Below are 24458 nucleotides of genomic sequence, written 5' to 3' on the forward strand. Positions count from 1 at the left end.
CTGGACCCCAGGCAAAAAGGAAAGGAACCAGTTCCTTCCCACCACATTCGTGCCCCTTTTCCTCTTCTGAGACCCACTACAAGGTCCCTACCCTCACTTTCTCTGAGGCTCAGGCTCATGGTACGGAACATGTTTGACTTTAGGCATAAAAGCCCCAGAGGAACACAGCCACGGTCATCATGAGCAGAGCATTGAGGTTGACCACACGGGCCCAGCCAGGGTCCTCACTGATGTCCTCTAGCCGCCTGGTTGTTGCAGCCACCTCCTCACTAGTGGGTGGAGGACCCCCTGACCCACTCCGGCTCATTCCACAGAACCAGAGCAGGCACTGGCGGAGCAGGCTGGGTGCTGGGGGCTGGACCTCTGGAAGAAGTGGGGTGTATGCAGTTAGTGTGAGGGGAGGCAGCTCTCCTAGCCCCACGACACTTGCTGGGGCGGGCCTTACCTTCAATCACCACTGCATGTTCCTGGTACCCATTCTGCACAGGGGCCGGGTTTGGGCTTTCTAACTCATCAGCATCTAGGTCCTCTCGTTCCTCCTTGCTGTGCCGGAGACTGAAAACCAGGCGGTGGAGCTGGGAAGTCAGGGGGAAGGGACCGGTGGAGCTTTGCTCTCCGCCCAGGTCCATCCTGGCATACCAACTTTATCACTGCCTCCCTAGCCCCCGGCCTGGCCTGCACACTTGCCTAGGCTCAGCTCACTCAAGACTCCTCTTTCCAGGCTGGCCTTTGCCTTCACACTGCACCTCAAGCTCTTCATCTGAGTAGTAAAGACAGTGGTCCTGCCCAGTTCCATGTTTCGCCCCAAATTTTGTGTCTACACCCAGAGTTGTAGTTCTGCAGACTGGTCTTAAAGTTCTGGTCACAGTGTGTTCCCATTGTCATTTGTTCTGCTTCCCCCAAATGTCACTTAAGTAAATGTGCTTGCCCTGGAAATAAAACTTGATACTGAAGTCCCAGCCTTCTCCTACCAAGCCTCGGTATGAAATCTTGAGTCTTTCTCTGTGGCATTCATTCCTTGAAGCAAACTGGCTAAAGGGTGAAGATGGTTCTTCCATCCCGGACAGTTCATGTTTGGTCTCCCAGCCCCCTGCAGGCCAGCACTTACATGCTTCTGTGGGATGGGTGCAGTGCACAGGGAGATCACAAGTGTGAGGAGGCCAGAGCAGATGAAGAGCACGATGGCAAAATAGAGGTAGTGGACCCGGCAGAGGAGCGCTGGGCATGCTGAGGGTCGCACGCAGCTACCCGAGCCAAAGAAGAACTCAGGTATGAGCCGTGCTAGGCCCATCAGCAGGCCCCCGACTAGTCCCCAGAAAGCACCCTGCAGGAGAAACAGCGTTAGCCTCCTCAAGATGCCCCAGCCTCACCCAGAGTTCCCACGACATGCATGCCCTCCTCACCTTCTCGTTAACTCGGGGCACAAAGAGTGCTAGCACAAAGACGGCAGACACTGGAGGGGCCAGGTAGCTGGAGATAGACTGGATATAGTCGAAGAGCTGCCCACCCTGTGCCGCCTGCACCACAGGGAGCCAAGCCACTGATACTGCCACAATGAAGACCACCCAGAGCCTATGGTTGGAGACAATCGGATTTTACCAAGGACCCACCTTCCCAATTACCCTGCTGGTGTTCCGTGCCCACACCCCAGGTTCATTTATGGAGCAGGGGATGGGACCCAGGCCATACCTTCCAACTATCAGCAGCTCCCTATCACCTGCACGAGGCCGCAGGCGGGTGTAGATATCCATAGTGAAAAGTGTGCTACTACTGTTAAAGATTGATGCTAGAGAGGACATGAGGGCAGCCAGCATGACTGCTAGCATGAGTCCACGCAGACCTGTGGCCAACAAGAGCTGTCAGGCCAAGGCCATTAGTGTGTTCAAAGTGGTGAAGGATTGGCAAGAGGTGACCCTCCTCCCATAGGCAGTCTCCGCAGGCTTGGCCAAAGGCAACCCACTGCCAGCTCTCACCATTGGGCATGAGCTTCACAACAAGCTGTGGGTAGGCGATGTTAGAGCAGCCCACCTCAGTGCCACACACTTGCTTACACACCTCAGGTACCACACATGCAACTTCATCTGCAAGGAAGAAGCCACGGGTGGCTAGGAAAGACTAATCGGGAAAGGAGGATCTCTGAAGCCTGGTGTGGACTGGGGATCCTAGAGATGGTGTTCCTGGTGGCATGCAGGACTGAGATACCAGCTTCCCAAGTCTTAGGATAGTATAAGAGACGGGCACTTGAGTCCTTGCACAAGAAGGTAGGGGTGCTGGTTGGGGCACAGTACTATTGAGTCTGGTGTGACGCAGACATTACCTGGGTAAAGAATGCGGCTGATCATGCCTGGCATGACCATAAGGAACATGGGCATCAGCTTCAGGTAGCCACACAAGATGCATCCAGCTTTGATGTGAGTCAAGTTCTTTCCAGCCAGGCAGCGCTGCACTATTACCTGTGATGGGGGCGGGGGTGCTCAGCTATATGGGCCATCTCTACCTCACCCCCACAGGCCTTGCCTCCACTCTTCATGGCCTCTTAATACTAGCCTTCACCCCTACTCAAGTTCATATTCAACCTCTAGCTCTACGGAGCCCCCTACTACATTTCCATCCTCAGATCCTGCCAGTGGATTCTGACTTCTAGATCCACCCTGGCTTGATTCCATCAGCTCAGGCCCTGCCTTCAACCTAACTCCAAAGGGTGGTGTCAGGCCCACCTGTCAACCAGCACAGGGCATTTAAAGTTCCGTCCCAGGTGTGCACACACACACCACTCCAAACCTTGACCTCACCTGGTCGCTGCACCAATACCAGCCTGAGACAATGGTAAGTCCCAGGAGCAGTGCAGGCCACGGCAGGTCCCCTGTCACCGGGTCACGCAGTAAGTGATAGGAGTCAGGCCTCGGTTGATAGCAGGTGCTGGAGATGTTGCCAATAGCGGGATCCTCGGACACCGTCAGGGAAGTCACCGCTCCCAGGTATTTGTCGAAGAGCCCCGAGTACCCGCCCACTTCATGGAAAGCTGTGCGGGCAAGGCTGTCAGGGGATCTGGCCCAAGTGTTAGGGCCCTCCTTAGGACCCACACGGCAGAGACAAGCAAGATTCCGACCCCTAGGTTAAAAGCTCTGTGACAGCACAGATCCAATGCCCACGTTGGGTAAACCCCGTACCGTAACCAGTGAGGATGAAGGCCCCGGCGAGAATGACAAATGTCTGCACAGTGTCTGTGTACATCAGTGCTGCCAGCCCTCCTGCAACGACCCTGAGTCAGTGGAGGACCGCACAGCTGCTGGACCCTAGCACCCGTGTTTTTTGAGAAGTACCCATTCTAGAGAATAAACGTTATAAAAATGATGCTAGGTTTGTGCACTGGGGCACCAGGAAGCAGAGTTGGGTTTTAGAGTCCACCGATGCCTTCTTGGCCGGGAATCCATGCGGTGCAAGACTGCCACAATACACTTCTTGGCCTATTTTCTTGACTGGGTAATATGGATGGCGGAGGTGATTCCTCTAAGGCCCAGCCCTTGGTTGCATCCTATCCTGCAGCAGGCCTCCAAGCCCGCTCTGGCACCGCTCTACCCAATTCTCTGTGTGATCTGCGATCCTGGGAACTGCACTAGATTTAGGCAAAGATCATGAACCCTGACAAAGTCAACTCTTCGCCATCCAAGAAGGGCAGGAGCTTCCAAATCATCTCCAAACCAACTCTATCACCAGCCCCAAGCTCCCCGCCCCCCCACCCTCCATCGCCAGCCCCATGCAGTCAGCCACCTGTCACAGTATAAATCATGGTGATGCCCAAGAGTGCAATGACGGAAGCGTAAATGTTCCAGCCCAGGGCCTGCTGTATGAATACCGCCCCGGAGAACATGTCCACCTTTCAGGAGAGAACAAGCATAGATCAGAGGCAAAGGCAGTGATGCAGGTCCACCTCCTGCCCCCGAAACCATCCATCCATCCTATGTGGCCACACCTCAAAAGTCCACTCAGTTTTCAAGGACCTAGTCTTCCCGGGTCCTAACCACTGTGCCCACAGCTTTTCAGACCTGCTCTTCTCAGCCCCCCCCCGCCCCCCCCCCCCCCCCGCCCCACCGCCCCCGCCATGATTCTTGCATTTCTCCTTGGTCCCGCCCCCTCCAGAGCTCTCTGAAGATCCTCATTGGGTGGTTCTGCCTTTCTAGCTCTACTGCCCACCGCACATGCGCACCGAGATCTTGGTGAAGATGTACAGAAAAAGTGAGAGCACCGACAGGTAGAGGCGAATGCGGCGTCCGCCGAAGCGCTTGCGCAGGTACTGAGGCATCGTAATCACACCGGCGGTCAGATACACAGGCACGAAGAGCCAGCCGAGCAGGAGCACCACAAAGAGCGCCTGTGGGAACAAGGGACAGCCCAGGGGGCTTCTGTCTTCGCATCTTAAGCAGACCTGTACTAGTCCTCACACCAGGACCCAGAGGACAACAACGGGAGAGCCTGGGCCCTGAACAGGAAGAGGACTGAATCTTGACCTCTTCCTGGCACCTTAACCAGAGCCCGTTTTGCACGTACAGGCCATCACCTCCGACCAGTCTCCCCCAAGGAGGTCTTTACGGCCCCTCCCTACCTCTCTAGCAAATAAACCTGTGTGCACTGGCTCTCCAGATTGACTCAGCATCTGCCGGGCTCCTCCCCTCCTCCACCCACCCAAGAATTTTATCCTCAAAGGCTCAGTTCAGAGATCTCCTCCAGGAAGGCTCAAACTGTCATCTCTCCAACCCTCCGAGATGGGCCCAGGCCCAGGGCTTGGCCTCCTTGTTTTCGCAAAAGACTTCAATTCAGTCTCGAGATGCTCAGAGACCTCAGTCCCAAAGAACATCGGGACCTGCCCCACTTCAGAGTGGAGTACATAGGTCAAGGCCTACCAGGACTGATGCTGGCGTATACAGAAAGTCAGGAGCCGGACCTACCTGTACTGTACTGCCTGCAAGCTAGCATGTGATCCTTGCTCCCAGCCCAACCTCACCCCGCAACTGGGCTTTTCCAACTCATTCAGATCCCCACACCAGGAACCTCCCCACGGTGTGGTCTTCCCAGGAGTTGCCACTGGGGTGGGTTATTATAGAAAAGAAGACCTCACATTCCACTCAAATCCAGCCACAGCCAAGCCGCTCGCCGCACCGGTCCCCGCCAGGCCCACAAAATGACCGCTGCCAATGTTGCTGGCGAACAGAGAGGCTCCAACCTGGGTGGCCAGAAATGAGGGTGAGCTAGGCTGCTCCTCTAGGGTCCCTCCCATCCCATGGCCCAGCCCCTCTCACCGGCCACCACACCATGTTTCGTCCTGCCAGGAAGTAGCCACCAACGGTGCCTCTGTTGGTTCTGAACATAGACTGGGAAACAGAAGTGGGGGGTAACTGGGATTGGGGCACAGCTTTGGACTTCATTAGCTTCCTCAACACATTCCTCGGCCTTGTTTCAGGCTGAAGATTAACCAGCACTAGACTCCCCAGATTGTCTGTCCCCTGACCCCCAACCTCCTCCCAGACTCCCAAAACAACCCAGGCCCTAATCCTAGTGCAACTGCCGGAGCCTAAATATGGCTGGCTTCCAGCCTGACTTACCTGGTGGCTTCAGATATGGGCTGCAGCCATAATGCAGACAGGGAAACGGAGACCTCATTTAGAATGCTTAGCTGAATGAAAACCCACTGATACCCTTACCCCCTTTTGCACAGTCCAGAACATATGAAGACAAAGAGTTAAAGATTTGCTTGCCTACTGGGCCTAGGTTTCTCCCTCAACTATCCAAGTACCCTTCTCCCACCTCTCTCTCAGTCTCCCTAAATCTTCACTCTCAAGCCCCAGAAGCAATTCCCTATCAACCCCCCCTCAACTTCTCACCCACAAGCCAACACCAATGACCAGCAGGAAATACGCAGCAATGACCACAATGTCAGCAGGATTGTCAATCAGGACCCTCTGCTCCCCAAGTTCAGAGCCTTCCTTTATGCGTCCCTCCATTCTCTCCAGCATCTGCCCCTCAAAGGGCTAGTCCCTGGATTCTCCCAGGGGAAGGATTAATGGTTACCTCAGGAGCACTGAGCCGACAAGTTCCCCCGGGTCTCAACCTCCCTCTCCAGCTTTATTTAGCTGAATCAGGTTCTATTAAGGCCGAAGGCTGGTCCTGGGGCGCTGCACCCTTCTGAGTTCAGGAACATGCCTTCCTGGGTTTAGGCTCCATCCTATACCCAGTGTTCCAGGCAAAGTCACTTCCTGTAGTCTCTGAAAATACACTTCTAGCTTCAATGCAGGGAGCCTGGTTTAGGCAGCCTCTAGGTTCTAATCCAATGCTGGCAATGTTACTCCTCTGCCAGAAATCCTCCATGACTCCCCATGACCGTCAGTAGGAAGTACATGCTCCTCAGGCTGACTGCCCAGGCCTGACATTGGCCATACAAAACAAAACCTAGAATGAAATCACGTTGCCTTCTCTGCTCCCCTGCCCTTCTCAACCCAAATCCTTTCTAGTTTCTTTTTTATCTATCCTGGGAATTTTTAAATTTTTATTTTAAAACTTTTTCATACCATATGCTTTGGACATACTCATTTCCCTTCCTCAACTCTTCACAGATTCCCTCCCCTCCCCAATCAACTTCATATTCTTTTTCAATGTCAAAGGAAGGAAGGAAGGAAGGAAGGAGAGAGAAAGAAAGAAAGGAAGAAAGAAAGAAAGAAAGAAAGAAAAAGAAAAGCACAAAACTAAAACAAAACAGAAAAAGGAAACACGGAGGCTGTTTTGTGTTGACAAGCTACTCCTGAGCACGTGGCCTGCCCTGGGGTGTAGTTAATGCACCCAGTGTCTCTCCGTTGAGAACACTGATTTCCCTCTCTCAGTAGCTATCAATTGCAAATGGTTTCTTGGTTAGGACGTTGTGCCCACTTCCCCTCGTCTGTGCTCAGATTGTGTCTGGCTGAACTTGTGTAGGTCTTCCACATGCTGTCACAGTCTGTGAGTTCAGACACACATCGGCCCTGTTGTGTCTGGGGAACTCTGCTTCCTTGGAGTCAGCCTCCATCTCTGGCTCTTACAATCTTTCCATCCCCTCTTCTCTACAGATCCCTGAGCCCTGAGGGGAAGGGCGTGATACAAACATCCCATTTAAGGCAGAGTGCCCCCCAAAGTCTCTCACTCTCTGCATGTCCAGCTGTGGATCTCTGTGTTAACTTACCATGTCCTACAAAAAGAAGCTTGTCTGATGAGGTCTCAGTGATGCACTGAGCAATGGATCCAGCAATGTGTCATTAGGAGTCATTTTATAGCTGCGTGCGTTTAGCAGACTAATCGTAGTAGGCTGTCCCCTAGGGCCCATGCTCTGTCTAGTTTCAGGTTCTTGGCCACTTTAGCAGTGTCGGTTAGCTTTAGCTCCATCTCATGGAGTGGGCCTTAATTAAAACTAAAAAGTGGTTAGTTACTCCCATTATATGTGTGCACCACCAGGTGTATCTTCTGAGCAGGCCTCTGTCGTAAGCTGCAGGGTTTGCAGCTGGCAGAGAGGGAGGATCACTTTCTCCTCTGACAGTGTATATAGGACTTTCCAGCACTATGGACGCTAGTCAGTAGGGGTGAGGCTTCCCCATGTTCCCTGACGTAAATAAGCACTGCCTTCAGCAAAAGAGTCTTACCATCGGTTATAAAGAGTAACCAGTAGCCTCGGCAGCAGCCTGTAATGTTTGGGATTCCATCGGACCTTTGTGGCCAACAACTTTATCAGATGGTAACCCATTCCTGGTACTGGGATTTTGTTCAGTAGCATATGATGTCCAGTAGCATATGATGTCTCCCTTATTATATGACAACCCTGTTGAAATTCCATGAATGTATGTATGTATTTTGGGAAGCTTCTACAGTAGTAGGTCTCCATACGGCTCTTCTTTTATTTCTTTTTTTTTAATTGAAAATAGATTTTTCCATATTATATATTCTGATTACAGTTTCCCTTCCCCCAATTCCTCCCAGATCCTCCCCCACCTCTCCACCCACTCAAATCCACACCCTTTCGTTTTCATTAGAAAACAGTCGTCTAAAAAATAAAATAAAAACAAACAGAATAGGACAAAACGAAAAGAAAAAAAAGAGCCGGAGAAAAAGCACAAGAAACACATACAGATGCAGATACACACGTATTTGCACAAATAAAAATCCCATAAAAACACAAAATCAGAAACCATAACATATAAGCAAAAGACCTGTAAGGAAAAAAAATCCCAGACTAAGCATTATGAGACAGACAAAAATACCTCCCAAAATACCATTGAGTTTGTGTTTGTGTTGGCCGTCTACTGTTGGGCATAGGGCCTACCCTTAAGTGTGGTTTGTATACCCCCTGAGACTCCATTGGAGAAACTAATTTTTCCTTTGCAAATGGATATCAGCTGGAGCTAGCTTCTGAGGTAGGGATGGAGGCTCATGTGCACTTCCTCTGGGCAGGCCCGTGCACGCTGCCAGTCTCTGAGTCCACACGTACGTCAGTCCTGTTGTGTCTAGAAGGTCTTGTTTCCGTGGTGCCTTTCATCCCCTCTGACTCTTACACTCTTCCCACCTCCTCTTGTGCAAAGTTCTCTGAGCCCCGAGAGGAGGGATTTGGTGCAGACATCCCATTTAGGGCTGAATGCTCCAAGGTCCCTGTCTCTCTGTCTCTCTCTCTCTCTCTGTCTCTCTCTTTTTCTGTCTCTCTGTCTCTCTGTCTCTGTCTCTCTGTCTCTCTGTCTCTGTCTCTCTGTCTCTCTGTCTCTCTGTCTCTCTCTCTCTGTCTCTCTCTCTCTCTCTCCCTCTCTGCACATTGCCCAGATGTGGGCTCCTGTATTAGTTCCCGTCTACAGCATGAGGAAGCTCCTTTGATGACCCATACAGCTTTCCAAAAGCCCTTTAGTGTCAGCTGCCCCTACTCATATGCCTCCTCTACCCCGTGTCCCCACTTAATCTTCCAATGCTAATTTTCTCTTTGTCCTTCTGTAACAAACACTATATTCTATTTCCCCTGCCTTGGAAAATTCCCTCTCCTCCTTGGCCACTTAGTGGCTACCTAACCTCTGTGGATATTATGAGCGAAACAAAAATATCTGAAGTTTAAAAGCTAACAACCACATATAAGAGAAAACTTGTGATGTTTGTCTTTCTGGGTGTGGACTATCTCACTCAGAATTATTGTTTCTAGCTCAGTCCAGTTACCTTCAGATTTCATTTTTCTTAACAGCTGAATAATATTCCTTCGTACAGATGGGCTTCATTTTCATTATCCTTCGGTCAGCGGATGGACATCTAGGCTCTTTCTCATTTCTGGCTATTATGAATAGAGCTGGAGTGAACATGGATGAGCAAGTGTCTCTGTAGTAGGATGTAAAGTCCTTTGGGTATGTGCCCAAGAGAGGAATAGTTGAACCTATGGTAGACTGATTTTCGGCTTTTTAAAGAACCCGCATACTGATTGCCATGGTGGCTGTACCAGTTTGTGCTCCCGCAATGCATAAGTGTCTCCTTTCCCAGAATCCTTGCCAGCATGAGCTGCCATTGTTTTTACTGAAAATTTTTTCTCAGTCATTTGTGTTTCATTTAGATAACTCTCTACTTACTTCTATGCCCCATTTTAAAACTGGATTACTTTTTTTGATGTTCAGATTTTTTAATTCTATGTATATTCCAGATACTAATCCTCTGTCAGACGTGTAATCGGTAAAGATTTTTTCTCACTCTGTAGGCTGCCTCTTTGCTTGAATGATGGTGTCCTTCGCTATACCGAAACTTTTTAGCTTCATGAGGTCCCATTCAGTAATTGTTGGTCTCAATGCCTGTGCTATCAGGGTCCTGTTCGGAAAGTCCCTTCCTGTACCAATGAGTTGCTGGAAATTTTCATATCCCTCAAGTCTTTGCATATGTTGTGTCTTCTACTTAGAGGAGCTCTGTTGTGGGATATTTGTACACTGTGTGGAGATATACTTTTGTGGGTTTTTTAAATAAAGAGTTGAACTCCAATAGCTAGGCAGGAGAGATAGATGGGATTTCCGGGGAAAGAAAGAAAGAAGAGGAGGAAACTAGGCATGTGGGAGATGCCAGGAGATGTGGAAAGAAAACAGGATGTTCAAGATGGAAGGGAGGTAATGCTACGTGATAGAACATAGATTAATATAAATGAGTTAATTTAAGTTGTAAGAGCTAGTTAGGAACAAGTCTAAGCTATAGGCCAAGCTTTCATAATTAATAAGAAGTCACCATGTCATTATTTGGGAGCTGGCAGAACAGAGAAAGACTCATTACAGAGTTCCCTGCCTCCCAAATGACCAGTTCTCCTCAGCCTTCAGTACCTAGTCTGTGACACCTCTTTGACAAAGACTTCTCAGCTGGTGTACATCTATAATCACAACACCCAGTAGGTAGGTTCATGTGGATCCTAAGTTCAAGGCCAGCTTGGACAACATAATGAGATCTGGTCTCAAAAACCCAAAGGGCTGGGCATGTAACTTGGTGGTTGTTATGGTGCAAATATGAAATGTCTCTCACAGTCTCATGTTTTGAATGTCTGAGCCCAAGAGAGTGACATTATTTTGGAAGCCTAGAGGCTTTTGAAGATAATACTCAGTTCCTGGTTCCTGCTTGTTCTGCTCACTGGTCCACCATGACGTGAAGAGCCTCTACCGTAGTGCACTGAGCTGGTCTGCCATGACTTCTCAAGCACAACAGATAAACCCTGTGAAACTGTGAGCCAAGATACACTCTCTCTCCTTTTAAGTCCTTGTCAGGTATTTCGGTCTCTGTGGCACAAAAGTAAATGATACTGTGGTAGAGCGCTTGCCCAGCATGTGCCTATGCCCTGGCTTTGATTCTGAGCCCTGGAGGGAGAGGTGGGATGGGGGGAGGGGTGTTTCTTTGACTTTTCTGATATCGTTCTGGATATTCTTGTGGTCCATGTCTAGGTTCTGCTCTCTCTCAACAGCAGATTAAAGACTCCTCAAGAGCAGATGTGATTGGTTCTTGGTGGCCCAGGCTGAATACAGGAAGGGACAATAAATATCCGCACTTCTGCCTTCTAGAATTGATCAGACTGGAAGTCAGAAAGGGGCATCCTGAGTCAGGAGGACTAGTCTGATTAGGGCAGTTGCAAGCATCCTTGAAATGGGAAGCATAGAAAGATATTTTGAATACACATGATGGCCTGTGTTTAAGGAGGGCCTAGTGCTGTGAAACACAGACCTTAAGATGAGCAGAGGCATATCGTCCCTGAAGACATAAGAACGGGAGCAGGACGTGTCACCGAGGACCCAGCTGAAGTCGCTGTCATGATTCCACCAGACAATGGCACAGGTCACCACCATCTAAGCCTAGAATTCATTTGATCATTAAAGTATACTCATTCCTCAGGACCTGTAAAGTCTTGGTTCCAGAATCCTCTACAGAAGTGAAGATCTAAGGATGCTCAAGTCCCACACATGCCCAGATATTATGGTATCTCAAGATTTCTTATGATGTAAGATCTAAATGATGTAAATGCTATGAAAACAGTTGTTATACTACATTGTTAAAAAAAATAATAATAATGACCAGAAAAGGTCTGCATATGCCCAGTACAAAGGCGGTTTTCTTTCCTCAAATGATTTTGTTCAAAGGCTGGTTGAATTCACACCATGCCATGAAGCAGACATGCTGGGTGCCCTGCCCTTATACACATGGCCCATCTTTAAAGTCACAAAAAGTCCCTTCCAAGTCACCTAGACTCTCCACTGCTCCCTGAGTTTCTTGTCTGAGAATAAGCCTTAGAGGAGGGAGTGTGATGTAGAAGCCACAGATGTGGAAGCCAACCAAACTTCATTGGACACATGATTCTAGTAAGGACTGTGAAGGAGTAGAGGAAGTCAGACAAAGGAGAAAGGCCAGAAAGTGAGGCACTGTTGAATGGGCAGAACCTACGAGAAGCTGGAAGCCAGCCCCTAGGGGTCTTAGATACTGTACAAAATGCACCTCAGAATGGACCATTGACTAGGGGACTGAGATGCTACACAGAAAACACCTCAGAATGGACCATTAGCTGTATAGACTGAGCCTCAGAATAGACCATTAGCTAGGGGGTTGAAATACTATACAGAATCACCTCAGAATGGATCATCGATGGACTAGGAAACTGGGGTATTTATTCACCAATCCCTGTCTCTCAGTGGGGTGAAAATTTCATAAATACACGCAGGTGCACTCAAACACACACATGCACATACCCCTCAACCTGCTGAATACTTAGATCATAAGGCAAAGGAGGACCTCACCCAGGAAAATGGTTAATGCCTCTCACCATCTGAGAATCAAGAATTCTAACAAGGGGGCTGGAGAAGTAGTTAAGAGCACTGGCTTCTCTTGCAGAAGATCCAGGTTCAATTCCAAGCACCCACATGGTACCTCCAAAGCCACCCAATAATCTTTTTTCAATTTAAACTAATTTTTTCATACAATATATTCTGATCAGTTTCCCCTCCCTCGTCTCCTTCCAGATCCTCCCCTCCTCCCCACTTGTCCATCTCCAAGTCTCTTTCTTTCTCTCTCTCTCTCTTTAGAAAACAGGCAAATCAAACAAACAAACCAGAATAAAACAAAACAAAGAAAAAGTACGAGAGACATACACACAGAGACAGACAGACACAGACACACAAACATAAAAGCACAAAATAGGAAGTCATGGTATGCAAACAAAAGACCAGAAGGTTTAAAAAAAAAAAGCCCAAACAAAGCAATATGAGACAATCCAGAAATACCATTGAGTTCATTTTATGTTGGCCATCCACAGCTAAGCGTGGGAATTTTAAGTACGATTTGTATACCCAGTGAAATTCCACTGGAGAAAATGAATTTTTCCTTTGCAAGTGGCTATCAGTTGAAGATAGCCTCTTGGTTAAGGATGGGAGCTCCTGTCCATTTCTCCTCAGCACCGGGACTCCATTCAGCTTGGACCTGTGCAGGCCCTGTGCACGTTGCCGCAGTCTCTGTGAGTTCATATTTGAGTCAGTCCTGCTGTGTCTGGAGATACTGTTGTCTTGATGCCTTTCATCCCCTCTGGCTCTTGTAATATATTTGCCTTCTCTTCTGCATAGTTCCCTGAGCTCTGAGGGGGAGGAATTTGATGAAGACATGCCATTAAGAACTGAATGTGGGGGCCGGGCGGTGGTGGCGCACGCCTTTAATCCCAGCACTCGGGAGGCAGAGGCAGGCGGATCTCTGTGAGTTCGAGGCCAGCCTGGTCTCCAAAGCGAGTACCAGGAAAGGCGCAAAGCTACACAGAGAAACCCTGTCTCGAAAAACCAAAAAAAAAAAAAAAAAAAAAAAAAAAAAAGAACTGAATGTGGGGGCTGGAGAGATGGCTCAGAGGTTAAGAGCACTGGCTGCTCTTCCAGAGGACCTGAGTTCAATTCCCAGCAACCACATGGTGGCTCACAGCCATCTATAGTGCCCTCTTCTGACCTACAGACATACATACAGGCAGAACATGGTATACATAATAAATAAATTTTTTTAAAAAAGAACTGAACGTTCCAAACTCTTTCACTCTCTGCATATTGTCCAGTCATGAGTCTCTGTATTAGTTTCCATCTACTGCAGGAAGAAGCTTCTCTGATGATAGCCGGATGAGAGAGACACTGATCTATGGGTACAGGAGAATGTCATTAGGAGTCACTTTATTGCCACATTCCTAGCAGAACATAGTGTTTTGCTTTTCCCCAGGTCTATGGCCTATTTAGTCTCAGGTTCTTGGCCATCTGAGCAGCATAAGGCATGGGTTCCATCTCACAGAGTGGGCCTTAAATCCAATCAGATGGTGGTTGGTTCCTCCCTCAAAGTGCCGCTATTGTACCAGCGTGTCACGCAGGCAGGCCACCATATTATATATTGAAGGGCTTGTAGCTAGGTCGGTGTTTACCTTTCTTCTCTGGTAGCATGGAGAGTATCTTCCAGTACCATGAACACTAGTGAGTAGGGATGAAGGCTCTAATTAGGTACCAGTTTGACTGCTCCATGTTGGATGAGACATATGAGTGCTCCCTTCAGCAATAGGGCCTTGCCATCAGTTTGTGGAGAGCAACCAGTATCCTTGGTAACAGCCTGAGATGTTTGGGAGTTTCCATGGGGCTCTTTTGGCCAATGATTCAATTAGATATAACCCACTCCTGGCGCTGGATGCTTCCCTTGGCGGTATAAGATGTCCAGCTGAAGCATTGTCTCCACCATTATTTGGTGACTCCATTTAGATTCCTTTTATATATGTGTGTATTTTGGGAAGCCTCTACAGTAGCAGGTTTCCATATGACCTCTCCAACAGCCCTGAGGATTAGTTGTCCCTTCTCACATTCCCTCTCTTACCCCCTCCTTTTCTCCCCTTCTTCATTGAATCTTCCTGTTCATCCTCCTCCTGTCTCTCCATAACTATATATTCTATTTCCCCTTTCTTGGGAGGTCTTCCTCTCCCCTCCGAGTCTCTTACTCTATACCCAATCTCTGTGGTTTATATGAATTGTAGCATGTCTCTAAAGGCTTACGAGCTAACATCCACAAATATGGAGAATACATACCGTATTTGTCTTTTGGGGTCTGAGTTACCTTCCTCGGGATGATTTTTTTTTCTAGCTCCATCCATTTACCTGTGATTTTCATGTTTTTTTAACAGCTGAATGATATTCCATTGTGTAAATGTATCACATTTTCTATATCCATTCATCGGTTGATAGACATCTATGTTGTTTCCAATTTCTGGCTATTATGAATAGATCAGCAATTTGAATGAACATGGGTGAGCAAATGTCTCTGTAGTAGGAAGTAGAGTCCTTTGGTATATGCCCAAGAGTGATGCAGCTGGATCTTGAGGTAGATCAATTCCCAGATTCCTGAGGAACCTGTACACTGATTTCCAAAGTGGTATATGAGTTTACACTCCCATTAGCAATGGATAAGTGTTCCCTGTATCCCACATCCTCACCAGCATGAGCTGTCATTTGTTTTGTTGATCTTGAACATTCTGACTGAAGTATTCTAACTGAAGATGACATCTCAAAGTGGTTTTGGTTTTTTGTTTGTTCTTTTTTGTTTTTTGAGACAGAGTTTCTCTATGTATCCCTGGCTGTCCTGGAACTTGCTCTGTAGACCAGGTTGGCCTCAAACTCAGAGATCTGCCTGTCTCTGCCTCCCAAGAACTGTTCAAAGTAGTTCTGAATTACACTTTCCTGATGATTAAGGATGTTGGACATTTCTTTAAACATTTATCAGTCATTTATGATTCATCTTTTGAGAACTCTGTTTAGTTCTGTAGCCCATTTTTAATTAGGTTATTTCTTTTCTTAACATCAAAGGATTTTTAGTTCTTTTTATATTTTAGATATCGACCTTTTGTTGAATGTGTAATTAGTAAAGATCTTTTTTCATTCTGTAGCCTGCCACTTTGTTCAAATGAATAACCTTAATTACCAAAAAGGGGAATAGAAAGAGAGAAGTAGAGGGTGCCTTAGGAACTCATTAGCACTCAAAATCCTATATATCCTCACCACTAGGACGCTGGGCCCAACTTGTCCGTCTTTGAGGGGCCCACACCTATAGTTTGAAGCCTGCCTTCCTTTCTTCCCCAGAGCCTCTCTCTTGACCCTGTGATTAAGACTTACATTAAAAATTTCTTTTAAATAAATAATAACTCTGATTTACAAACTAGTTTATCCTGAAATCCTCTTCTGTGGTGCAGGCAAGGACCTAGTTTTACCTGATTTGATGACCCCCTAAAATAGTTAAAGGAACTTCTTGCCTTTGATATGACCTCTGAGATTCCTTTAAAATGAGTTGGGTGAAGCCGGGCATGGTGGCACATGCCTTTAATCCCAGGCAGACCTCTGAGTTCGAGGTCAGCCTGTTCCATGGAGTGAGTTCCTTGACAACCAGGGCTACACAGAGAAACCTGTCTCGAAAAACCAAACAACAGCAACAGCAACAAAGGAGTTGGGGGCATAAAATCTGGGACCCAGACTAAGCAGAGAGAGAGAGAGAGAGAGAGAGAGAGAGAGAGAGAGAGAGGACAAATCAAGCACTTATTTCAAGACTACAGGGTGGGAGCTGGGGGGTGGGGAGAGAAAGACGGCCCAGACTCTGTCTTTCTGCCCTTGCCTGGTTCCACCACTGCCTGTACAGTACTTTACAGCTGGGTGTTCTTTCCAGATGAGAACTTTTAAATTGTTTTTAATATTTAATTTTATGTGTGTGTGTGGGGGGGGGGGTGTGCCTGGATGTATGTATGCACACCACATGCGTGCAGGAGCCCCCTTGGAACTGGTTACACCCGGTTGTGAGCCACCATGTGGGTGCTGGGGACTGAGTACCCATCCTCTCCATGTGCAGCAGCAACTCTTAACCACGGAGCTGCTTCTCCAACCCTTTCTAAAACTTGGTGTTTTGTATGTATGGGTGTTTTGCCAACATGCATTCTGTGTACCATGTGTGCACCTGGTGCCTTTGGAGGGCAGAAGAGGGTGCTGGATTCCCTGAAACTGAAGTTACAGACAGTTGTGGGTGCTAGGAATTGAACTTGGGTCTTCTCCCCAACCCGCCCGACCCTGCCTTTGATACTAGGTTTTATATGGTAGCCAAAGTTCCAGACTGGCCTGGCTACAACCAGACTGGTTTTGAATTTGCCTCCCTTGGGCTAAGATTACAGTCATGAACTACCATACCTTTCACTCTGTTGCCATTGCTTTGGAATTTGGTGTCCAGTTATTGTTCTTGTGTTTGTGTGTGTGTGTGTGTGTGTGTGTGTGTGTGTGTGTGTGTGTGTGTGTGTGTGTGTGTGTGTGTTTTGTTTTGGAGATTGTCTCATAAACCCAACCTGGCCTCGGTTTTGCAATACAACTGAGGATAGCCTGCCTACCCTGGCCTCCATGTTGGGATTACAGCCAGGCCTCGCCCTCCATCCGATATTTGTTTTCATCCACAAGGCGGAAGAGAGCAGTTCCACAGTCTCCTCCATGGAGCTCTGGCCTAGAGCATCAGGGCACAGAGCCTGGCAAGGGGTTTGGGGAGTAAAGCAAGTTTCTCTGGCACCGTGAGATGTGGAGCGTGTTTTTATGTTTGTAGAAAAAAAAAAGTGTACAGAATGGTGAGCGGTGGGGGAAACTGGGCCATCCTGGCCTCTGATTGGTTGGAATTACAAGAAACGGGATCAGGTCAGAGTGAGGTCTGCATTCCCGGCTACTGGGTGTTTTAGGAGTGTGGGTCCCTTTTCTGACAAACCTAGAGTACCTTAGGGGTAGGGCTCTCCTGTGGAGATGGGAGTCGGGGAGGGGCAAGGGATGTCTGGGTGGCTCCAGAGCTAGAGATCTGGAGGACTCGGTCTTTTTCACAATTGGGTTTTTGGAGATCCATGATCCCAAAAGGAGGTCAGCCGAAGAGCTTCAGGAAGCAAGGCTGGCAATAAGGCTTGCTGGCACGCTCCTGGAAGGAGCCTTTGGTGAGTGGGCGCAGGCAGAAGGTGCAGGTGAAGTGATCCGGATGGAAGCGGCGGCCCAGAGCAGACACACAGCGGCCAGTCACTGGGAGGCCACACGTGGCACATAGCGAACCACGCTGGGCATGGAAATGGTTCTCACACAGCGGGCGCCCCTCGTGCTCAAAAAAGCTGCCTCCGGAGAAGGGCGCGAGGCATTCCTACCAGAAGGAGGAATTGACAAAATGAGCCCCAAACCCTGACCAGATAACCCACGTGGGTAACTCACATCTACCCTGACTTCTGCAGCGTTGCAGCAGAAGTGAAGGGGCGCTTCCAGCAAAGAGCCAACCCAACTAAGCAACCAACGAACGTCCCACTCTGGGCTCCTAGCCCGCTCCCCACAGCCACGCACCCTGCAGACGAAGCAGTCTGGGTGCCAGAGCGCGCTGAGTGCCGAGATGTAGTTATCCAGAATGGGGCCTTGGCAGCCCTGGCAGCGCGGGGCGAACAGCTGCAGGAAGTCCCGGCGGCAGTAGGGGCGGCCCTCCCGCTCGTGGAAACCTGGGGGCAGGGACAGGGGACGTGGGCGGGACTGCGAGATCCAAGAGTGGCAGTGGGTGTGGGCAGGAGGGAGGGAGGGGTAGGGTCTAGGACAAGGGAAGGGCGATGGGGAGAGGGAGGACTGGGCAGAATAGAAGGAAACTCAAGGCAGGGAGACCACTGAGCCTGTAGCCTTTAAGCGTGAGCTCTCACCCTCTTCTCCGAAGGGCTCCCCGCAGCTGACGCAGCAGAAATGTTCTGGGTGCCAGTGGGTGCCCAAGGCGGTCACCATTTTCTGCAGAAAATGAAAAGGACATTGCTGTCGCCTTCTGTCCCTTCTTCCCTCCGACCCCCTCTGGGAACCTGGGGGAGTGGGGACAACAGGCTGAAGTCTGTATCTAACAAGGAGTTTGGGGTGAAAGGGGGGGAAGCAGGAGAGGCAGGGTGGGGTGGGTGTGGGGGTAGGTGGGAGAGACAGCTCTGCATTTGGCTGGTCCTCTCTGAACGAAACAGGCAAACCTGTGGGGTCCTGCAGAGCTTACGTGTCGGATGGGTTGGTTGCAGAAGCCACAACGTGGGGAGAAGCGCTCAAAGTAGCACTCGGGGCAAAAGGGAGCCCCGTCCTTCTCGAAGAAGCTGCTGCCTCCCAGGGTGGTGGAACAGCCGCTGCAGAGGAAGTGCTCAGGGTGCCAGGCTCTGCCCAGAGCTGTAACCACCTGTGAAGTGGAACAACAGGAGCTTTCTGTCAGAGTGACTCTCCAGTCGCCAGGTGCAGGGTGAGCTAAGACGTTTATAGACCTGGCGTTCCCCAGTCTTAACCCTGATGGACCAGGATGAAAAAACCACAAAATGGTGATGCAAACTGTGTTAGAGGTCCAAAGTTGGCCTTCCAGCTTTACTCCAGGTCTGTGTTCACAGAGCACACAAGGCTTGGTGCATTTGGGCCCATGCTCCTTCTAAGGGCCCACAAAAAAGGTTGAGTTACTTTAAAGTTTGTGTAGGGTGCTTGTTTTTTCGAGATGGACTCTTTCTAAGCTGCCCTGGCTTCAAACTCACTGTGTAGCTCAATCTTCCTACCTCTCAACCTCCAGGGTGCTAGAATTAAGGTATATTCCACCATAGCAGGCAAAAGTCAATCTTTAGGCCAATCTTTAGGCTGACACAGGGGAAGAGACCTATGAAGACTTAGTACCCAGAGCCTCCCAGAAGTCATACCACCCTGCTTTCCGTGGCCAGCATTTCTGGTGTGGAAGTCAGGTACTTAATCTAAGGAGATGCTTTAGGCCGGCCAGGCACAGCTATTCTGGATCATATCTGCCCAGTCCATGATCCAGGACTCCTGGACCAGACTCTGAAAGGGAAGAGACCGTTTTCGTGATGCCTGAGAGATACTAGGCAAAACCCATGAGGCTTTTGTGAAGTTTAAATGAAGTAGGGGTGTGAAAAGGAACTAGCACAGTGTCCAGCACACAGTAGGGCCACACCTAATACTAACCAGGTTGGAATTCTTACCCTATGGCTTATCACTAAGAGTTTCAGTTTTCTCATCCATAAATATATATATATATATAGTGCTAGCTGGGTGGTGGTGGTGCATGCCTTTAGTCCCAGCACTTGGGAGGCAGAGGCAGGTAAATCTCTGTGAGTTCGAGGCCAGCCTGGTCTACAAATTGAGCTCCAGGACAGCCAAGACTGTTACGCAGAGAAACCCTGTCTCAAAAAATTAAATACGTGTGTGTGTGTGTGTGTGTGTGTGTGTGTGTGTGTGTGTATACACAGCTAAGGGTTAGTTCAATGGCAATGGTGCATTTCGAATTTGTAATGGTCCTGGGTTCAGTCCCTAGTGCACACACACACAACTTAGGAGGCTGAGGTAGGTGGCTTGCCATGAGTTCAAGGCCAGTCTGGGATATAGGATGTGTTTCTGGTCAGCCTAGGCTACAGGGAGACACTGCTTCAAAAACTAAAATAGTGTCTTTGAAAAACACATAAAATATAAATAATAACGTCCATTCAGGTGGGCACAGTGGTACATGCTGGAAACCCTAGAACTTGGGAGGTAGAGGCAGGACAATCATGACTTTTTGGGCAGCCTGGACTACATGGTAAGATCTTATCTCAACATTCCAAGGGTTGGGCTAGGGTTGTATCTCAGGTGGTAGAGTGCTCGCCTAGAATACACAAAGTCTTGGGTTCAATCCCCAGGAATCACATATAAACTGGGGGGCAGGGGATGCATACCTATAATCTCAGGGGGTATATAATACAGGGGGTAGAAACTAGAGGATCAGAAATTGGAGTTTATCCTTGACTATATACTGAATTTGAGGCCAGCACGAAATACATGAAACACTGTCTCAAAAACAAAACAAAACAACAACAAACCCGAGAGTTAGGGTACAGCTCGGTGACAGAGGGTCGGCCTAGCGCATGCAAGGGCCTGGGGTCAGGCCTCGACGTCACAAGAAAACAGTTTCCCCTCCACAGGTATTCATCAAAAGGGAAGAGCACAGCGTCCTAATGAACACCTACAGCACATCCTCTCCCCACAAGGCTCGGAGCTCATCACAGAGGAGGGGTTGGGAAGATTGTAAGAGCCAGAAGCTGGACAAGACGGCGCGAATCCATGTGTCCTTCACATGACAGGGTTGATGCTCATGAACTCACAGCAGCTGTGGATCTTTCACAAGACCTACTCAGTATCCAGCTGGTTAAAATTCCATCAAGGAGGAGGGAGGGGATCACTTAGCCCAATCTCTAACAGAGGAGCTGTTGGCGGTTGGGCCTGCTGGGAGAGGGCACTCCTGTTTTCTCCAGGAATGTGGCCCCTGGACAGTGTCAACGCTCCAGAGGGTAGCCCTACACCATGCCCATACCAGAGGCACTAACTGTACCGAGTGGATTTTAAAAAGCTTGGGAGGAAGATGGGGCACCGAAAGGAATTAAGAGAGGGGTTCGAGAGGACCAAAATATACCATACACATGTATTAAATTCTCAAAGAATAAATAATACTTATAAAGGGAAAAGCACAAAGTCTGGTTCTCAATGGTGGCTTTGTGAGCATATGCCGCCGTTCTCGGGGCTGCACTTACTTGCCCAGCAATGGGTTTACTGCAGGAGCCACAGAGTCCTTTGGCCTGGGTGGGAACACCACGGCGGCTGAGGTCGGACTGCAGCAGACCCAGCATGGTGTCCAGACTGCCCTTGCTGGTCTGCCCTGGTGGAGAAGGGCACCCCTCTTGCAGGGGGCTCACCGCCGGTGGCTGAGATGGCCCTGAGGCTGGAAGCTGCAGTGAAGAGGACATGGACGTTGAGTCAACAAGACCACAAATTGGAAGCATCAGAACTGGATTGGTGAACCACAAAGTGGCACCAGCCAAAAGCCTTCCAGACTCACCTGGTTCTGGACCCGAAAGTCAGAGAGGGATGCCATCAGTCTGTCCAACTCCAGAGTGGCTGAGGTGGCTGAAGGCTTCGAGGGGGCAGGGAATGGGCTGGGAGGGCTGTGGAGAGCACAGTTGTAGAACCTCAGAGACTGCCAGCATGACACCCCCTCTAGTCCCTCGGACATCCGGGACCCATCGTCTCCTTCCCAGCTCAGTCGACCATGCTGAACTCACACAGTGGGTGTGTTCTTGTCTTCAGCTTGGTCCTCCTTCTCTTGCCCTTCAGCCATCTTGCTGGATGGGAACTGAGACATTATTTCATCTGGAGAGATGAGAACATAACAGTAGGCAAGGGGGCCACACTCAGTTTGCCCTCTCAGTGAAGGCTTCATGTCCTTTAACTACTCCTCGGAGACATCTGTGTCCCTTAGGCTCTGCCCTGCTTTGCCCTGTCCCCAACCCACCAAAGACTGGCTCGGTAACCCTGGTACCTGTGATGTTGAACTGGGTGGCATTCAGTTCCTGAAGCAAACGATCCAGCTCACAGAGCCCATTGCCCAAGACACCACTGGAGGAGGAGAATGGAGGAGCCGCAGGGGCCGCTGGCTTTGGGGACCGAGGCTTGCATACTGTGCTAAGGGACAGGAGGGGATCTAGGTTTAGGGTAGGGAATCCAAGTCCCCTCACCTGAACTTCAACTGGTTTCTCCATCTCCACGCCCCGGTTCCCAGGCCCCTCACCTGTATAGCTGATCCTTGTCCCCAGAGGTTCCTGAAGAGTCTCCAGACCCTGTCTACAGAGAGTAGAGGTGTATGTGGAAAGACAGTTATGTTCTTGTCTCACTCAGGCTCTGATTTCCCCTTGCCCAGGCCAACCCACGCCCTAGTGGCTGCCCCAGGCCCCAGAACCTCATCTCACCTGTGGCTGGTGGCCATAGGGTGGGGGAGGTGTGAGTGTCTCTGGTGGGCGCTCTTTCGGAGCCCCTAACCGTGACATGTGTGAAGTGGTGGTCTCCAGGTCAGAGAGCAAGGCATCTGCAGTGAGAGGCCCTCAGGTGAGAGGTGGGGGTGGGTCACGATCTTAAGTGGTTAGCAGTTAAAGGGTTTCAAGTGGCAGTGTTTGAAAAGACAGAAGCCAATGTTAAAGGCGGAGGCTAAGAAACATAAACCCACGGCCGGATCAAGGCAAAGAGGTGGAATAGTAGCAGGGGATATTTACGAGTAGACATCTCCCTTGACTTGTCCTGGGAGCCAAGTGCACAGCTCGCCACTTGACTCTTATTCTCCATGTCTTTCCTGATGCATCCGAGATGGGCTCTTACTGAATCTCAGCCGTTCACCTGGTTGTGTGTTTGACACCCAGCTTCCTGGTGAGATGTTCCCTGTGCCACACCCACTAATTCTTCCCCATATTTAAAGAGCCTGGCCAACCTGGCCCACTTCTTGGTCACAATGTAGTCTCACCCAGTCCTCCTGGGGGCAAGTGGTACTGGCCGGGAGCTGCTTTTGGGTGTACTTCTTACTCATGTACTATTATTGAGGAGCGCCCTCTGCTGTTGGGTCCAGAAATCCCAGCCTCAGCACATAGGGAGGACAAGACCCCTGGGGCGCTTTGAATCTTTGAGCTCCGGGTTCTGTTACTCCTCTCTGAGCATCTAAGTTAGAAGCCTTAAACTTCTTTCTGTCACCTTGGCTCTGTCTATTAGTCTCTTTCTTGCCCTGCGGGCTTACTTGACATCTGCTATTCTTCGGAGCGCTTACTCCTCTCTTCTTGAAACCCTGGTGCTGGCTATCTGGCCCCTTTTCATCTCCGAAACTTGATGTCACTCCTCTCCAGTCTATTTTCCCAGTCTCGGGGGGCCCAAGAATCCCTTAACCCCTTCCTTCCCAGAGTCTCTGAATCCAGGCCCCCTCGCGAGTCTCAACGCCTAGTCCTTTGCACAAGCCGGGTCGAGGGAGCAGACAGAGCCAGGGAAGAACGGAGCGAGCAGCGGCGTTGCAAGCAGGGCAGGAAGGGAGAGGCAGGAAAGGGTACGTGGATTGGGGAGGGAGGCGCAGGCAGGCAGAGGCGAGAAAATGGAGGGAGAAAGCCAGGATGGGGGAAATGTGGGAGTGTGAGTTGGGAAGAGGATAGATGCAGGCAGGGGTGAGTGGCTGAGGGGATCCGGTCCCCACTCACCCAGGTCCTCCATGGCGGTGCGCTGGCGGACAGCTTGGGGCGAGCAGGGCGGGGGCCGTGTCCGGTGGGGGCGGGGGGGACGGGGGGGGGACGTCAGGGAGTTAGAAGCAGGGCCGTGACCATGTATGGAAGCCGGGACCCGCTGGGATACGGTCGAGGGGGGGAGCGATGAAGGGGGAGCATGGGGACACGAAGAAAGACAGCACCAGGGCCCACCCAACCCACCCAGCCTTCTGGCTCTGCTCAGAGGAGGCCACACCCCAGCCTTTGCCTCAGCGGCCGCAAGTCCCAGAAGCTGAAGCCAAGTCAGAAGTGGTTCTTCCATAGCTCCTGCCTAAGGAGTCTGATAAACGGAAGCCCCCAAGCCCGCTCCTCCCAAAGCCAGCACCTGAGTTCTAGGCAGAGCCCCGCTCCCACCCAGGGAATTTTTTAAAAGACTTGCCTCTTGCAGAATTTTGTTGGAGACGGGAGTGACATTCTAAGGATCTACCAGACTCCAGGTTCTGACAGCCAGCCAAGTAAAGATCGAACGGCCAGAGGCATATACACTAAGAAATGTCTCACACAGAGAGCACCAATCCAGACTCCAAGGCAGGACTTTCTCCTGCCAAACATACCTGGATATAGATACACAGAACAGGGAGAGCAAACCCCAGACAACCTAAGCCCATGTAAACTCCCAGCACAACAAATCCCAGACAACTTGTAAAACAAAACTTCCCTAACACTGAGGGGACCAGAGCCTGTTCCGAAACAGCCCTTTCCTGAGGTACTGATTAAAGAGAAGCAAGCAAGCAGCTTACAAACTCCAGTCAGCGTGACAAGAAGCTGTCTCTGAACTGACTCCCTAAAAAACCAAATTGGAAACCCGTGGAGACGGGTATGG

General features: G+C 49.8%; 2 protein-coding genes across 4 annotated transcripts; both read right to left on the reverse strand.

Annotated features, from left to right (window-relative positions):
- Positions 1-128: 128 nt before the first annotated feature.
- On the reverse strand, positions 129-5999 carry Slc5a2 (solute carrier family 5 member 2). Its single transcript, XM_052711979.1, has 14 exons — positions 5880-5999; positions 5298-5369; positions 5117-5221; positions 4208-4372; positions 3772-3877; positions 3171-3251; positions 2793-3022; positions 2318-2453; positions 1974-2081; positions 1690-1840; positions 1404-1572; positions 1109-1324; positions 446-575; positions 129-363 (listed from the first exon to the last, which is right to left on the reverse strand). Exons 1-14 carry the CDS (start codon positions 5997-5999, stop codon positions 140-142), a joined length of 2013 nt encoding a protein of 670 aa, XP_052567939.1. The 3' UTR covers positions 129-139.
- Positions 6000-17084: 11085 nt separating this feature from the next.
- On the reverse strand, positions 17085-23647 carry Tgfb1i1 (transforming growth factor beta 1 induced transcript 1). 3 transcript variants are annotated; one of them, XM_052713293.1, is made up of 11 exons: positions 23573-23647; positions 22313-22428; positions 22135-22187; positions 21886-22023; positions 21629-21716; positions 21406-21511; positions 21101-21295; positions 18550-18723; positions 18221-18302; positions 17880-18028; positions 17085-17685 (listed from the first exon to the last, which is right to left on the reverse strand). In XM_052713293.1, exons 2-11 carry the CDS (start codon positions 22327-22329, stop codon positions 17419-17421), a joined length of 1269 nt encoding a protein of 422 aa, XP_052569253.1. In that variant the 5' UTR covers positions 22330-22428; positions 23573-23647; the 3' UTR covers positions 17085-17418. The 3 variants fall into 3 exon arrangements, with proteins under 3 accessions (XP_052569253.1, XP_052569252.1, XP_052569254.1); XM_052713292.1 differs by having other exon boundaries at positions 21886-22028; positions 23573-23641; XM_052713294.1 differs by lacking the exon at positions 22313-22428 and having other exon boundaries at positions 23573-23625.
- Between the last annotated feature and the right edge of the window lie 811 nt (positions 23648-24458).

The sequence above is a fragment of the Peromyscus californicus genome, unplaced genomic scaffold (genome assembly GCF_007827085.1).
Source record: "Peromyscus californicus insignis strain IS unplaced genomic scaffold, ASM782708v3 Scaffold_4__1_contigs__length_199733344, whole genome shotgun sequence".
In the NCBI taxonomy this organism is placed as follows: domain Eukaryota; kingdom Metazoa; phylum Chordata; class Mammalia; order Rodentia; family Cricetidae; genus Peromyscus; species Peromyscus californicus.